General features: G+C 50.7%; 1 protein-coding gene across 1 annotated transcript in view; it reads left to right on the top strand.

Annotated features, from left to right (window-relative positions):
- ASTN2 (astrotactin 2) overlaps nt 1-17,143 on the top strand; it is a 314,924-nt gene that overhangs the window by 102,784 nt on the left and 194,997 nt on the right. The window contains exons 5-6 of the mRNA XM_050319770.1: nt 403-510; nt 14,087-14,233. Coding sequence (XP_050175727.1) covers nt 403-510; nt 14,087-14,233 — 255 coding nt within the window. The remainder of the gene's footprint in view (nt 1-402; nt 511-14,086; nt 14,234-17,143) is intronic.

Raw genomic sequence — 17,143 nt, 5'->3', positions numbered from 1 at the left:
GCTTGTCCCTGCTGGGTTTGCTTTGAAGCAAACACCTAAAATTTGCTGTACTTCACTGTGTAGGTGTCCTTGAAGAGAACAGCTGCTGCTATCAGGGGCTTCCTTTGTAAATACCTTGAAATACATTTGTATTCTCCATTCCTAAGGGTGGAAAGCATCTTCTTACATTCACATCACAACTGGCATAATGGAGTCTTGATTTTTGATGAGGACAATAAGGAGCCAGTGAAATCATGAGCAGCAAAAGTCCCTGCTCACTTCTGGTGACCCCAAGTAGAGTATCTTAGTGAGGAGCAGTGGATTCTGGCCAAATCTGGCATCTCTGCCAAGGAGCTCCCAGCTCTTCCTGCTGCTGAGCATCCCAGCTGACAGGGCTGATTTTTTCCTCTCTGTTGCTTGCAGGTGGGATCGGGTTTGGACGAGCCAAAGGAAACTCTGGCTCAGAGGCGGATGATGAAACCCAGCTCACCTTCTACACGGAGCAGTATCGGAGCCGGAGACGGAGCAAAGGTACAGAATGACACAGTGATTGCACTTGGGGGAAAAAATGGTTGAGCACCTTGATTGTTCCCATGGGTGATGGTGTCTGACGCTGCCTGAGTCTAAAGGACGGCCATACCAGTCCGTGGTGGTAAAGACATCCCAAGATGTGCTGTCTGTGCGATGCAGCACCGTGCAGGAGCCATAAATCACGTTTCCCAGTGATGTTGCTGAGGTTCTGGGTTTCTTTGATGGTTTCTGAATCAGTTTCCTTCCACATGCCCTGGCACTTCCCCAATGCTGCACCAGCAGGGAGCAGTTGTGTCCGTCATCATCCTGGCGCCAGTGCAGCTGTCAGGGATGGTCACCTTGGCAATTCCTTGCTCCGAACTCCCGTTTTCTGCCCTTTATTTCCCATGCAAAGCATCCGTTGGATGAAAGTTTCCTGGCCTTCCTCTTGGCACAAAGGCAATTAAAAGGAACAAATTCAAAATGAGAGTTGGGGCAGGGATTTGTAGACCAAAGTCCCTTCAGGCTCTTTTGTGAGTTAGAGAAGCTGTGAAACTGAAATATCATCTGCAGTTTGAAATTAGTGTCCACGTTTCCTCCGGTCACATCACGCTGGATCGTTTTTGTTCAGGACTCTCGGTCTGAGCTGTTTGGTGAGAGGGGAGGATGAGCCTTGCTGCTGCTACTGCTGCTGTGTTTGAAAAATCACAGTCGGGAAATAACTCCGTTGGGAAGCAATTTAAAAATTGCACAGTGGGGCTGCTCCCTCCATTTGTTTTGTGCACGGAGCCGGGCCTCGGCACAGCGCGGCAGCCAGATAGATGCCGGTACCCACCGCAGCACACACGGCCCCATTTGTTTCCATGATGAGCCATTCCCATAAATGCTCTCCCAATGTGTTTATTTGAATGTGAAATTGCCTCAGCACCTCTGATCAGCTCGGTGGTTGCACACGGGAACGAACACACACATGCACAGGGGTGCACTGCGTTTGTTCCTGCTGAAAGACTGGGCCTTCAATTTTATTTTTTTTATTTTTCTTCTCTTTTCCATGTGTTTTAGAACCATGAGAAATTATCACTGAGTTTAAAATGAGCTTTTGATGAAAAGCAGGAAGAGGAGTCATGAGTTAAAGTTACCTGTTGTAGTACAAACACAGCTGCATTCAGAGAAAAATCATACACTCAGAATCACAGACTGGTTTGGGTTGGAAGGAACTTTAAAGACCTTCTTGTTCCAACTCCCTTGCTATGTGCAGGGACACTTCCACTAGACCAGGTTACTTAGAGCCCCAGCCAACCTGGCCTAGAATGCTCCCAGGGATGGGGCACCACGTCTTCTCTGAGCAGTCTGTGGCAGTGTCTCACCACCCTCACAGGGAAGAGTTTCTGCCCAATATCCAATCTAACCCTGTCAGTGTGAAGCTATTCCCCCTTCTCCTGTCACGATATACCCTTGTCCAAAGTCCCCCTCCAGCTCTCTTGCAGGCTTCCTTCAGGAACCAGAAAGCTACAATAAGGTCTCCCAAACCCTTCTCTTTTCCAGGCTTAACAGCCCCAACTCTCTCAGCCTTTCCTCACAGGAGAGGCACTCCCTCCCTCTAATCATCTTTATGGCTGAGTGAGAGAAGGAAGGAATGGTTCTATTGGAGAGACAAAAGAAACTGTCCCAAAACAGGGACAGGGGGTAAACTTCCTGAGTCCTGGAGTAGTTTTTTCAAGGAGTTGTTCTGCAATACTAGGCTGGACGTGAAAGCCCTCGGGTACTTCAGAAAAGTCACCAAAGATTGGGGTTTTTTCAGGTTCCACTAGGGAAAAGGGTGATGGTGTGCAAGAAAGGTGTGGAAAACTATGCTTTAATGAAAAGCAGAGAAGTCTTTGCAAGGCTGCCTTGATGCCATTCCCCCCGAGGTCAAATGCTCTGCCAGACTCTTGAAACGCGCTCGTACTGAATGCCAGGTACAAAGATATCCTTATTGACGTATGTGTTGGTTTGGGGCTGTTTGTTTAAGCTTCCTGGTAGGGCAAATATAAATGAATAGAACAGATGAATGGCAAGAATTCCTTTCTCTTCCTGTGAATAAGCTGTTGTTCACCTGGGCAGCTTTGATGGCTGGGTTTGAAGGGAACTCAGGAGGCAGAGCTGCCTCGCGCCGTCGCACAGAGCTGGATGTTAGATCTGCTTTAGCGTTTGAGCGATGCTGCGAGAACCTGGTTTGTTCGTGCTCACTGGTGGCTAACAGAGGGAATTGTCTTGCATAAAGTCCCCATTGTACTCCCCCTCCTGTCTAGCTAAATTTTGCCATCACTGCGTCCTTGAAAGGAATTTTCTATTATCTTTTCATTGACTCCTCTGTCCCTCATGGAAGGAAAGCAATAGCTCAGTGGGAAGTCCTAGTACCAAACTCATAATTACAAGTTCAGCCAAGATCCATAATTGGACGGGATCGTAACTCTAATAGAGAAGGATGCGTCGTCAGATACAGTTAATTCTTACAATGATGTTCCCATATTGATTTCGCTGTGCTTGCGTGTCGTTGCAGGTGCTGTCAGATAGTTATCAGGTCCAAGGAGAGAGATTCCTTGGGGTTTCTCTCCTCGGATGAAGTTTTGCAGGATTGAGCCTAATTACTGGTACTGTCAAGGCATTGATCCCAGACCATGGGAGGGGAGTTGCCACTTAGGTGGTGCATAGGTTTGGTTGTATTTGAGCTTGGTTGAAAGCTGGCTGGTTAAGTGGTCGTGTGTGTCCTGGAGAAGGAGGGCAGCAGGTTCTGCAGGGCCTTGGCAAGGTATATTGAAGGGACAGTCCTACAGGTCAGTACTGAGCAAGGGAGAGCTTGTTCTGGTAGCTCAGGAGCAGCAGACCCATTAATACCTGGTTTTCAGTGTGGGAATACAGGGAGAAGTAAGTCTGATCAGTCTGGGTGTGGAATCAGGGGTGGCTGAGGCATCACCTTCTGTGCTCCCAGCACACTGCACCATCCTCCCAGCTTCTAGGTCTGTGGGATGCCCTTACACTTATGTTCCCTTGTCTTTGGGAAGTCTCCAGGGAAATTATAGGGGGGGAGAGTTTAAGAAATAACACAGAGGACTCCTTCCCATGGAGCCTTGGTCTTTGTCTGCTGTTGGGCTCAGCCCCATCTCTGGGATTTGAGCTGGGAGAGGCAACGCTGATCAGCAGTGTCTCTGGGGAGCTGGATCATGCCAAGAAGTGCTCTGGTCATACCCATCTTCAGCGAGACATCTCCTCTCTTTGCTGTGGCCCCCTGCCTGTGCCCATGCCAGCTTTCCACCCTTGCTTTTTTTTGAGGGATCAGTGTGAGCTCTACTCTAATGGCAGCGCTGACAGCAGGGCTGATACGTAGTCTTAAGGGAGCTGGAATCTGGACTGTTTTTCCAAGTGAAACAAGTTCTGAGAGAAGCTCTGTGCTGGGAGGCTAGAGGGATCCTCAGCTGGGGCCAGGGATGCTCCTTCCTGCTGACCCTCAGTACTGACTCCTCAGGGTTTTTTCAGAAATCAGATTTTATTGCAACCTGATTGCAACAGGTTTGTGCAGTCCAAGGCTCTGCTTGTCATGGGAGCTGGCTGTCCCCTTTCCCACCTCCCTGGGAGAATCTGGAAACATGGGAACCTCTTTACATGCTGGCTGTGGTACACAGATGGCTCTTGTCTCCTGGGCTGTCTGTCATTGCACCTTTCACCAGCACTGAAGTCTTGTGTAAAGCCTGAAGTCTTTACAACCTGACAGGGTTGTAAAGATGTGAATCCACACCCCCCGCTGTCCATCACAGCCGATATCAAAGCTTTGATACTTTGTTCCTCTCTCTGGAGCAGGGTGGGATGTGTTCAGTCAGGTCGCCCTCTGAGTTTGAGAGGAAAATATAGTAGCAAAAATCACCCTAAACCAAGGAGGCAGAGCCCTGTACACAAACCTCACTTGTGCGTCACTCCTGCTCCGTCCCCCTTGCCTTGGGGTGGTGTTTGCCTCCTGCCCAGCAAAATATATTCAGCTCCAGGTCTGAGTGTGCAGTCCCAAGCTCCCCTGGTGGCGTGGTCAGATAGAGAAAGATGAGGGGGAAGAAGCAGCATTGTAACTCCAAGGCCATACCAGGGTCCGTGTCTGGCTCATTAAGGACTCAGTGAAACTAATGAGCCCCTCCTTGCTGGAGGGGAGGCAAAAGCTAGTGTTCCCCACCTCCCTCTGCTTTCTCAGGCCACAGAGCAGCTGCTCTGTAACACAGAAACAGGCAGCAGATGCTGTGCAGCTCCCTGGGTTGGGGGGAACTGAGGCAGGGAAAGTGATGGCATCATATGGAGACCCTGCATGGAATGTCCTCAGCTGGCTGCTGCTCCTCAAGCAAGCTCTGGCATCTGTTTCAGCCTGAGCTGGACCACCCTGAGCCCACTCCCCCACACTGGGGTCTGGGATTGCTTCACCCCTCTCAGCATCACCTCTATTTCAGCCTGTTAAAAGAGGAAGGGGGAAAATACCCACCCTGTTTTCATGCGTAGCTGTTGTTCAGGTGGTACCTTCCCATCCCAGGAGAGCTCCCCACCACCCCATGGAAGGCAGGACATGGTTTTGGGATGCTCCTCAGCTGAGGTCTCCGTGAACAAGGCACCTGGCTGTTCCCGTAACACGCAGGGATGCTTTTGACAAATTAACAGAGTCCAATTATGTACCTTGGGTTGGTGTCAACCGCACGGGTGTGCACGTGTGTGTGTGCCGGGCTGGCTGGCGGAGCCTTCTGAGGGCTGTTAGAGAAATGAGAAGCTGAGCTTTGATCTGCCTCTGTATTTGGTGTTTAAAACAAGGCCTTTTATAAGGGAATATTAGGTATTCGGAGTCTGCTACATATGAGGAAGCTTCGCTTTGATCCTCTCCCGTCTCCAGAGGCAGCAGGCACTTATTATTTCATGGGGAACTAAATGCAGCGCAGAATGAAATTTGGGTACCATTCTCTGTGCTCTGCCGGTGCCCCTGGCCTTGCTGGGGCTGAGCAAACGCCGTGGGCAGCACGTGCACCAGCTCTGCTGTGCTCCTCAGGGAATTGTCCCCCAGGTCTGCCCTGGCCTTGACTCACCTTCAGACTAGGGCAGATGCTGTTGGAAATCGAATGGGAGACAAAAGGTGATAAAGCAAACCTGTCAATTTGGGTTGTTTACGGGAGCACGAGGGAGGAATGAGTCTGGTGCTGTCTGTCTGTGCTCGGGGAGCGTCTCCCTCGCCGCCAGCCCTGTGCCCATTCCCTCCTCATGTGGTCAGTGCATGGCACAGACAGGTCAGAGTTCCCTGGGAAGGGTACACAAAGCAGGGACAGATGGACAGGTCAGTGCTGGTGTCTGGTGCATGTCCAGCTGGTTCACGGCATGTGGAGCCGTGCTGCTCCTGTCAGACCAGGGGAGAGCACCCTAGAGGGCACCTGGACATCCCCAAATCTCAGGGACGAGGTACTTTTATGATACAGGTCTCGTCTTTACCCTTCAGGTCACCAGGGTCCATCCCACCAGGCTGCAGCACAGCCCTGCCCACACCCCTGTGTTGCCCAGAGCAGTGGTGCCAATGGGCAATGCTGCTGATTTCCAACCCTCCTTAACCCTCCACCGTAGGTGCTGCTTTTCCAGCGAGCAAACAAACGCTTTTGGCGCTTTTGCACGATGGCTTCTTTTGCCCGCAGAGCAACGAGGCACCGCAACAGCACATAAAACCCTCCCTGAGCCTCTCTTCATCCCTGCTAGACTCTGGCTGTGCAGGGAGGCTTGGCTGGGGTTGCTCCAGCCACCTCTTTGCTCCCTAAATCCCCAGCGGCTGTAGGTGTGGGGGTGCACACACGCTCCTGTCCGTGCCCAGGGAACGGAGCTGCTGGGAGAGCAGCTGCAGTGGGAAGCTGGAGCTGGGCAGCAGAAGGCTCTGCAAGTAAAGTGGTGGTGGTGGAGCTGTGGTGGCCGCAGGCTCTTTAACTTCCCCGGACTGTGCTGGAGATAAAGGCTTTTACATCTGTTCCTGGAGGCAGTGCGGGTCTTCCCATTTATTTATTTATTTTCCGATTGTATCTGATACAGCCTCAGCGAGTAATTGAGTGTTTGAGAGTGAAAAATTATCTCTCCGGCTTGGCCCTTATCTTGACAGCAAAGCAGCACTTTTAATTTAATTTTGTTCAGAGCATGTGGGTAACAAATTTCACTAATCGCTCTGCTGTCGCCCTCCGCATGGTAACGAGTCTCTTGTTTCCCAGGAAGCAGAACATAAACACGGTGCTGGATGCAGGCGGGAGGAGGGCGAGGGTTACTGCTGGATGGAAAATGAAGATGCGTCTCGTTGCGGATGCTCAGCGTGTCTGTGGCACGGTGGATTTGTCTCCTTGGCGGGAGCAGGGAAGGAAGCAGGGGTTGGTGGATGTCATGCTCATACTTCCACGATGCTTGGCTGGAGGGGGAAACTGAGGCACGGAGGGATGCGCCCCAAACCCGGGGAGATGTTGCAGAGCACAGATTTTTATTCCCGTCCTGTTGTTCAGTTTGCATCTATTCCAAAAATAATGGACACCATAGAAAGGTGGTTTGAGATTTGGTTTTTTGGGGATTCCAGCCCAATTCCTACATCCCGGCTCTGCCTGCAGGATGACAATGGGAGGATGGGCAGTGTGGTGAAGGTCCAGCCAGGATGGGCAGCTTGCTGAGTCCTTGGGCATCTCTTGCCACCAGGTCCTGGGACATCTCCTGCCAGGTCCTGGGACATCTGCCAGATCCTGAGGCCCCCCTGGCATCCTGGTCTTCATCACTGCTCTCTCCTGGCCTCCAAAATCAATTCAGCTGTCTGACCAGCCCTACGCTCGCTGAGCACAATCCTCCCTGGGCTGTGACTCAACACGAACTATTTCATAGATAATGATTCCTTTTTTTCCCTTTTTCCTGTAGGAATAATATTTTTGTTACACTGTATTGAAAATTGCTTTCCCTCCTCCTTAAAATGAACCCTTCCACTCAGATTTGCCTTTGTGCTTGTATATTGTGAAATTGGGACTCATTTGGAGTGTAAAACAAAAAAAGATCAGGCCTTAATTCCAGGAGAAGTGTTTTCATTGATTTTTGTGAAAGAAAATTCCAGTGCAGGCAATCTCTGCCTTTAAATATGTAACTGTTTCTTTAATGTGATTTTATCTCAACCGATTCAGCACCGAGAACATGAAAGCAAAACTGACTTCATTGATTTTAATTGTCCATGCCCAGAGAAATGCAAAAAATGTAACAGCGCCAGGAGAGCAAATTGGGTTTGCACAAATTCTCCCCCTTTGCTGTGCTGAGGGAGGTCTGAGGTATGTGGGCAGGAGAACCTGCCCATGGTGAGCCCAGTGGAGATGGAGCTGGTGGATCAGCAGACCAGCATCTCAACCTGTGCCTCTCTGGTCATCTCCATTTCCCCCCTCCCCTCAGCTGCTCATTCCTTGCCCAGCCTTCAAGGTTTTACCTTTCCCTCTGTTTCCCCCCTTCCTCCTCCTCCTCCTGGTTGCAATTTGCTGGTGGTGCCTCTGTGCCAGCTGCAGGCTCAATGTTTTAGAGCAAAGGGGGAGCACCACCGACAACTGTATAATTAGGAAATATATACATTTATTCAGTACATAAGGCATTATAACTCCAGGAGCACCTTAAGAGCCGAGGCTCAGGCTGCTGGAGGAGCATGAGAACTCACAGTGGCACACAGGAGCTCAGCCAACAAGCCCTTGTGACCTTGCCATGGGGTCCAGCAGCCCAACCTGAGCCTCCCCACAGTGACCATACCACCCCCTGGCATCCTCCTGTCCCTGACCTGCATCCCAGGGCTGCCTTTCCTGCAGCCCCCCCGTGCTGTACTGGAGGGTGGCTTGGCTAATTGCTAGAGGATAATTCATAAATGTTAATAGTATTAATTTGATTCAGCGTGTGCTTAGCAAGATCAAATCCTCCATAAATCCAGGAGTGTCTGCTCTCACCCTTCTGCTGCACAACGTGGCTGTCTTTGCTCCTCCATCCCCTCCTGTGTGCACTCTCCCTGCCTCTTTGGAGGTGAGAGGAGTCTCCCTGCAGGTCTCCCCCAGTATGAGGGCTGATCCAGGGATCTCCCCTGGATCTGTTGACTCTGGGATGAGGTTGGACACTGCCTTGTCCCCAAGCCCTGGCACAGGGCTGTAGCTGTGAGCACTTTCATTTGGGATTTGTCCAGGACAGCGACGAGAAGATTCCTCAAGAAGGGTCTCAGGCCAAGCCTTGTGTCGAGGGTGTGTGATGAAATACCTGGATGCTCTCACTGCTCAGATGCTACCTGGGGTGTCCATTGAATCCACATCCATCTCCTTTTAAGGGAAGTGGCTCTTGGGCTGAGTGGTCCATGAAGGCTTGGTGGAGTCATGGTTTGTCTGGAAGGATAATCTCCCATCCCATCCCACCCCACCTGCCTAATGTGCTGGAGAAAGAGTGACTCATCCTGCCATGGGAGGGGAGGGTGTGGGGCAGGAGAGGAGATGAGCAGTGCTGCTCCCTGTGCAGGGGTGCTCCATGGCCAGATCCGCCTGCCAACACCGCTGCTCATCCTAATTGGCGTTTGATTTGATTGGACATGATCTCCCCCTCGTAAAACACCTCGAGATGTTCCTGTGTGTGAGGGTGTCCTGGAAACGCTGCTGTGCCGTATTAATGAGCCTCTGCTGGAACATAACAGAGGATCATTAGGAGCCCAATTCCTCTGACATGCCAGCAACATCGGCGTGCTCTGGGAGCATCTTGGGGGTGCGGGATGGGCTGTGGTGGGATTGCTGTTCCTGGGGTGCTGCTGTCCCCGTGCCAGGTGTTCCGCATGCGGCACAGCACGGCGGGCACGGGTGGCTCTGTGTGTGTGTGTGTGTGTGTGTGTGTGTTGCTAAGCAGTTCCAGCACTCCCTGTTCTCCTTCTCTCATTCCCCATCCCCGTCTTCCTCGGCTGGTGGAAATAGATTTTCATATCCCGAGTAGCCACGAAACATTCCGTACGATGCCGTTATCTCCGGGGGGTGGGGAAGATTGCAAAGCACTTGGCATTTAACACCCACATATGGTTAACACCACGGGCTGTGTGCTGATAAAGATGGGGTAATTAAAGTTTATTTTTTTTTTATAGACTAATCTCCCAAGCATGTATTTATGAGCCTGATTTAGAAACATCATATTACCAAGAGCAGGGGATATTTGTGTTGCTCGTAAATCCATACGTGTTCTGAACATACCTTTTATTTTTTTTTTTCCCTTTCCCTAAATTTAGGCAGCACTGCCAATATTAAAAAGAAATGAGCTCAGAGTTTTGTTGGTTTTTTTTTTCCTTGCCTTGTCCTTTAGGTAGGTAAGGGAAAGTGTACAAAGCAGCGAGTAATTAACTGCACGAGGAAATGATATTTCAAAGAGACACGGTGTGTTTGGAGGGGCTGTTTGCTGAGTGTTTACACCAGTGGCTTTGAATTTATCTTCATCTTGCAGCAGGTGCAAAATCTTCAGGGGAATGTGGTGCTTTGCAAGCGGTTTCTGAGTTGTCTGCAGAGGGACCCACATCTTCTCCAGGCTAGTTTGCACTGGGGTTTAAGGAGAGGAAAAAAACCCTGGGTGGGGAAGGTGGTGGTGACTGGAGCACCTCTGTCCACAGTCCTGGCTACTCCTCTTGTTTTCCAGTTGAATTAAGCTGCCATTGGAACTCTAGCATGGATCATCTCGGGTATGATTCTGCCCTGAAGTGGAGCAATTAATTTTTTCTTTTTCCTGCTTATCACTCTTTGCTCTTGCAGGCTGTGGGGAGAGGTTAGTTCTCCCCATTTGGAAAGAAGTAATTTATTCTTCATCCTGGTTGTGTACCCTGCCCACTGCCCTGCCTACTGCTCTAACTGCTTCTTGGACACAGGTTCTCCAGGTCTACCACGCCTGGAAGCCCCCACAGGCCATCACTTTCTCCCCAGAACAGCCCAACTGGGCACTTGGGCACCCACTCACTCTGTTGCAACCACTCAAAATACAACTGAAACATCCTTAATTAAAAACACAGAGAGGTCATCTTAATGTATGAAGCAATTTTTTAGGGCAGGGGGATCTGGGGAGTGAGTTGGGTCTCAGCTGTGCCTGGTCACAATCTTCCTCTTGGCCTTTTTGTACCTCAGATGCTCAAATCAAGGCTTACGTTGGGTGCTGTGGCTCTCAGGGCTCCTGAGCCCCATCAGCCACCCATGAAGGTGGATATTCCCCTCCCAGCTTCCTCATTTTGGTAAAGGAGATTGATACCAGCTTGTTTGGTAACCTGGGTATGCAAATCTGCTCTTCAAACACCTCCCTGAAAGCCTGGAGTTGACAAGGAGAGGAGGGAAAGAGCAGGACTCAGCCTGCTCCCATCTGCAGCACTGGGGTTTATTTGGGACTGCCTGAGCTACCAAGCAGGATTTGGATCCCCTCCCTGGGCTGAGGAAGGAATGGATCTGTCTGTCTCAGCTCTGGAACAGAGTGAAGCCCTGGTGAACCTGCTGAGGTGGGTTTGGTTAGCAGGGGCTTGCTGAGAATACAATTGCTTATTGTTTTAGAGGCCTGGAGTGAAACTGTTTGTCTCCAGATGGGTGTTTAAATGCAGCACAGCAGTGGTTCTGCTGGAGCATCAGTGGTCTGAAGAGCAGGGAAGGGGATGGAAAACAAGAGCCCTGTCCCTCTGTTCAAAGAATGAGAGAAGGATCTGCTTTTCCAGAAGTCTCCCTTCAAACCTGGCAGCGAACTGGCCGTGAGCAATAAAGAGCTGAGCTGGAAATGCAATTTCTGCTCAAGCAGAAGCCACGTTGTTGTGGTTCAGTTGGTCAAAACCAATGTCAGGCAGTTCTAGAGGTCAGTGATTAGCAGTCTGATGGAAATGAGTGAGTACAGGAGGCAAGGAAGCAGGAAAGGGAGTTGCAGGAGACTTGGAACAACTGTCCCTTTCCTTGGGCAGCCAAACTCAAACTCACGGACCTGTAAAGGGCTTTTTGCTGTTTCAAGCTCTTACACTCCTCTCCTCTGAGTCACGGGGGGAGAAGAAGCCCATGGACTGATGCGGGTGGGAGAACCTCAATCCTGCAGCTCCACTCTGTCTGCAGGATGTTGAAAGCTGCCATCGTACCTCTGATTCAGACTCTTTGTGAGAAGGGGATAATGCTCATCTAACTCATAAAGGATTTACGATTTAATGTTTGCAAAGCACTTTAAGACCCTGGATTGAAAGGTGATTTATAATGGTGAAATCCAGTGTTCTCTTGTCTATTGTATATTTGATTGTGTCCACTTATCCCGATGGAGGTTTTTTCCCTTGCCTTTTCTTTTTTCTTCTTTTGTTTTTCCCCTCTTTTTTCTTATTGCATTCGTGTCATAACTTCCAGCCAAGCAGAGGTTGTGGCAGGAACAGTATGCCCAGCAAGAGGATGAGTTTGCCTCCCAAGGAGGTGCTAACTTATGCTGATGACATGAATAAAGATTAGGAAGGAAAAAAGGGGATTGCAAGGTGAAGGGCACAGAGGATTGGGATAAAGCTGTGAAATGGGGGTGGGAAGGCTGTTTAGATGATGCATGCATAAGGAAAGGAAAAGATGCTTCATAAATAATCAATTTGCATGCTCTTGTTGGTCGAAATGATGGGGGTGTTTTCCAGCAGATCAGCTGCTTCTCCTGTCCTGCAAATCCTGGCTGGAGCATCCCCTGTGCAGGTTCCATCCTGTGGCAGGGGATGCTTTGTTGAGGCTTGCTGCCCTGCCTGGAAAGCACAGGTTGTGCCAAGCATGAGGTCCCTGCCTGGGCACCAACATTTGCAGCAGCAGCTTTGGTCAAATTACAGGGTGTGCAAGTGCTAACTTGTGGATCTATTTCCTGTTCAATTTTCAAATCTCACTTTGCTGATGAGATGGTGAGGGCCAGGGAGCAAGCAGGGAGAGGCTGCACTGGTTTCCAAAACTAAATAAGTGTCCTGAATCCTGAGCAAGGATGTGGTCAGGTCTGCCAGCAGCTCGGTTGTCTCAGCTGCACCGTAATGGCCTGTGCAGCCACTCGCTGGGTTCAGTGCCAGGCTGTGCCTTCTCCTTGTCATGGACACTCTCCCCAAGTGGTTTTTAGTTGGCATCCCAAGCCCCAGAGAAGGCAACCAGCTGCTCTGTGAGGTGCCTGTTGTTGGCTTTGAGGAAAGCTGGTGTGAGGTGGCTGTGGGGGATGCGGTGCAGTCGGAGCAGTGGCGGGGCAGCCCCCGGGTCCTGAGGGATCAGGGGTGCCCCAAGGATGCAGGCTCCAGGGCTGCTCCCTTCTCAGGCAGTGAAGACCTGTTGATAGGATAGCAATGGCCTGAGATGGTTTTTCCTGGTCATCTGCATTGGTGGAGGTGTTTCATTTGGACACAAAGGCATTCCCAGCCTGCATCCAGCAGCAGCACCCGAATCTCCTGAGGAAGCCAGATCTCTCCTGATGACTTCACCCCATTCCCTACAGAATCTTGGGGTTGTTCTGTCCCACCCCACTGTAGCTGATGGTGATTCAGCCATCCCAACACTGCACTTTCCCATGAGGTTTTCCCAGTGAGTTTGTACCTGCTGTGGCCCCTACTGACCTGTGGATGCTTGAGGTCCTTTTTGGCTTATTTTTACCTATTGCTTCAAAAAAAATCTGAATAAAATAGAAGCCACCAACCAGGTGGCTGAGTGTGCTGGGCTGAGTGAAACCACGGGACAATGGGATCCTTTCAGCTCATGGGATTACTCCTTGGTGCATCCCTTAGTCCTGGTGCCAGGCATGTGGCCTTTGAGATGAAGGATGGCAGCCTGGGAGTGACCCATGTGGCATCAGCGTGCCTGTTGGGGACCAGGCAGGCTGGGTGCCTGCTTTGACAGGTGGCATCTCATGCATCCTGATTTGTGGGAGACACTGTGAGCTCCTGCACCTGATAAAATAAAACTTGTTTTGTAACATCTCCTGCCTGTCAGAAGCAGCTGGCTCTGGAGGTCGCTGTGTTGTACAGTATAGTCCCTCTGTGATGACTGAGTATTTATATATTTGTGTAAATAATTAGCAGTCATCAGTGCTATATAACTTTGACAGGTGTAATTTCCCTGGTGTTAAGGGAAAGCAAGTGGTCCCCTGGTCCAGACAGCCCTCAGATTTGGCTTGGTTATTTTTTGTGGCTTGACAAAATTCACAGAATAAATGAAGGCTGACGAGAAGTGATGGTGGCTTTACCAGGGGAGCGTGGCAGGGGTGATGGGTCGCTCTGGGGAGGGGAAATTCCTGGGGAGAGGGTCTGTACAGAGCTCTGAGAAAGTTTTCTCCCTCCTCTAGCAAAATGAAGCCTCCGCTGTAGCTCAGTGAGTGGAACAACATGAGTGTTAAAATCTCAGCCAGAGAAGGTGTGATGGGAATGATGGGAGGTGTGCAGGACCTCAGGAGCTCTTTCACTGCTGCTGAGCTGCTGTCCTTGTTCTCAGTGCCTGCCTTCCCCGGGCTGGGGTGGCTCTCCTGCTTCCACACAGGGACGGGGCAGGGGGGGAGGCCGAGCAAGCCCCGGGGGTACCTCTTTGCCTTTTGGCCACCCAGCCCTGTCTCTGCCTTGCAGGTTCCATGAAGAGCCCCGTCAACAAGACGGCGCTGACGCTGATCGCGGTCAGCTCCTGCGTGCTGGCCGTGGTCTGTGGCTCGCAGCTCTCCTGCCCGCTGACCGTCAAGGTGACGCTGCACGTCCCCGAGCACTTCATCGCCGACGGTAAGACCCTCCCGGGACTCTGCGTTTGGCACGTGGGAATCCCTCTCTTTGGGCGTTGCTCCGGCTGCTTCCAACGGCGGGGATCCCCCTTTGCACGGGAGCAAAGCGCATCCGCGAGCCTGAGGCCACAATCTTTAATCGTGTCAATTAATATTATCATTTTTTATTATTGCTGCTAATCGTGTCTGACGGATATTCCGGTTTTCCTCCGAGCTCCAGCCCTGGGAGCCTGCACAGACAGGCATCCTCCTGTCCTGCAGCAGCAGAGCCGCTCGTCCCAGCCCTTGCAGCAGCAGGAAGGGGAGTTGCTGGGGTTTGAGCAAAAGCAGAGATGCTTTGAAAAATTAGACGAGTGCTGCTGTCACTATTTATTGCTTTCTCCAACTGGGCTCCTTGCATTTGTTGTGTTTCACTGACCTTTTCTTTATAATGTGCAGTGAGCGCCGAGTGCAAGTTTTCGGTAACATGAGGGCAAATTTCATTTTCTTCCAGCAGACAGGACCCATTATTCAGTCGGTTCCAATTCCTCAGCTCCTGCACTCGTCTTGTTGCTTGGGGCATGCGGAAGGGGCACTTTCTCTCTGCCAGGAGTGTGCTGCATGGAGCCAGTGCATCAGCAGCTGCTGGGGTGTCCTAGTGTGGGCAGCTCTAGGAAACCCCCCACTTTCAAGGGCAGCTCTTGGAGGATTTATGTTTTGGGGAGAGGGAGATGTTTAAAGAGGTGCAAAAGAGTGACAGCTGCAGGGAGTGATGGAGAGGGGCTGAAACCATCACCCCGTGGCAGGGTGGGAGTCACATGTGTGTTTGAGGTGGGATTAACTGTACTGAGAATGGCTCTCCTTGGAAGTATTCAAGGCCAGGTTGGTTGGAGCTCTGAGCAGCCTGGTCTAGTGGAAGGTGTCACTGCCCATGGCAAGGTGTTGGAATAAGATGATCTTTAAGGTCCCTTCCAAACCTGAACCATTCTTCGATTCTGTGGTTTTATGATTTGAAAAAAAGGACTTGTCTATGCCTTAACCTGTTTCTGAAAGGCTTTCAGGATAGTCCAGGCTGCATGTGAATATTCTGAAGTCTTCACAGATGGTTATTCTGAGTAGCTGGAGAACAGGAACTCTTGCACATGGGTGATGAGGTTGCTCCAGTGCTGGGAGTTCACAGATGGTTCTGATACTTGCTGAAGGTTGACCAGGAAGGCAGTGATGAAGGCAAGACCTCAGCATCCTGGTCCCAGCCTGGGGTTCTGGCCCAGGGAAGACAAAGTGTCCTCAAAAAAGAAAATAAACAAAATGCAGTGATACTGCATAGAATGAAAGCGAAAAGCTGAGCCTGTGCCTGTCACCAGGAAAGGGGTGGCAATGCAAATTATGCAAATGCAGAGAACACTCAAATGAAAATGACAATGAAATACCAATAAAACAGATTAATATCCTTGAAACTGGGGGAAATGGGATGATCTCCAGTCCCGACTTAATGACTTTTCTGAAGAGAAAGTGGCAAGAGGACTGGTAACAACGGTTTGGAGAAGAATTAAAATGAGCTTTGTAATGAAACTGTAAAATATAATTACAAACTGTGAAAACTTTTTTAATATTTTTTATGAGAAACAGTCAAATTCCTCACATAGAAGCAGCCAAGACATTTTGCAGTGGCTATCACTTTTCCTGAAATCTCATCATTTTATGCGATGGCAGTTCCTTGCCTGGGAAGAGAAAAAGCTCTTAAAAGTTGTCCCTCCTTTCTGAATAACAACAAATCCCAAGGTGGCATCTAACTGGCAGCAAAATATTGCAGAGCAGAACTGAGCTGGGTTGGGAAATTTTAATGATACCCAGGAAAAGCGTGGCTGGCTGTGCTTGCCAAGGCTCAGCACCTGGAGTCTGGTGGGGAACAGGGAGCCTGCTCCTCCCTGGCGATCTCCTGCAGGGGGTTAAACCTGCTTTCTTCCAGCTGAAAAAGGGAGTTGGTTTGGGCATCCCCATGGCACCGAGGTGGCAACAGAGCTGATGTGTACGGCCTGGCAGAGTCTGGGAGCTTTGATCAGTCTTGAAACAACCTCTTACGTGGCACCTGATGGTGGCACCGCGTCTTGTAAGTGCTGCCGTGCGCTGAAATCGCCTGGTTCCCGAAGCTGTTCCCTTTTGTGTTTCACATGATGATAAGGCAGGCTCTGCGAGAAGGCAGGGATGGTGCATTCACAGGAGATGTTCCTGTGCGAGGGAGCGGTGCCCTCTCATTCCTTTTTGAAATGCAGCATTTCAATAGACGCCAGGAGCCAAGGAAAATGTGAAAGCGGAGCCGCTACCGGCACCTCTGCAGGAGAAGCCAAACAAAGGCAGGGGCTGAAAGAAATCCCTCTCCTAGACGATGAGAACTCGGCTTTGAAGGAAACTTTAAATAGATGCCAGCCAGCTCCGGAGTGCCAGCAGCCAGAGCCAAGCTGGGTAAAGGAGAGGGGGGAGCAGCTCCCCCAAATGTCTCCAGCCTTGGAGAAGAGCAGCGTTCCCTGCTGCAGCGAGCAACAGCATCGGAGGAAGCAGCTCCTGAGCCCGCTGGAGTGGCACTGTGGGAAAGGGGAGGGGAAGGACTGGGACCAGAAGCCAACTGGCAGCCAAGCTGGGAGGATATATTCCAAGCAGCAGTGCTTAATAACCAGCCTGTCTCTACTGCCCTTATTTCTCTCTTGGTTTGTTTTCTTCCTTTTGTTCATTTGATGGGGTCCCCCTGCCTCGCTCCCCGCCGAGCAGTTATTGCCTGGTTTGCACAGCTGCTCTGCCTTCACTTCATGGGGCCAGGGGAGCCTGGCAGGAGCAGCCGTGGCTCGCAGGGAGGGCTGGGACCTCCAGCCTCCCAGAAATGAGTTGGTGCCTCTAAATCCTCTCTTCAGATGGAGCGGTTGGAGCATCCTCTCCT

Source organism: Myiozetetes cayanensis, unplaced genomic scaffold (genome assembly GCF_022539395.1).
Source record: "Myiozetetes cayanensis isolate MyiCay16 unplaced genomic scaffold, myiCay2020 scf23, whole genome shotgun sequence".
In the NCBI taxonomy this organism is placed as follows: domain Eukaryota; kingdom Metazoa; phylum Chordata; class Aves; order Passeriformes; family Tyrannidae; genus Myiozetetes; species Myiozetetes cayanensis.
This window is presented reverse-complemented; position numbering and strand designations above follow the sequence as displayed.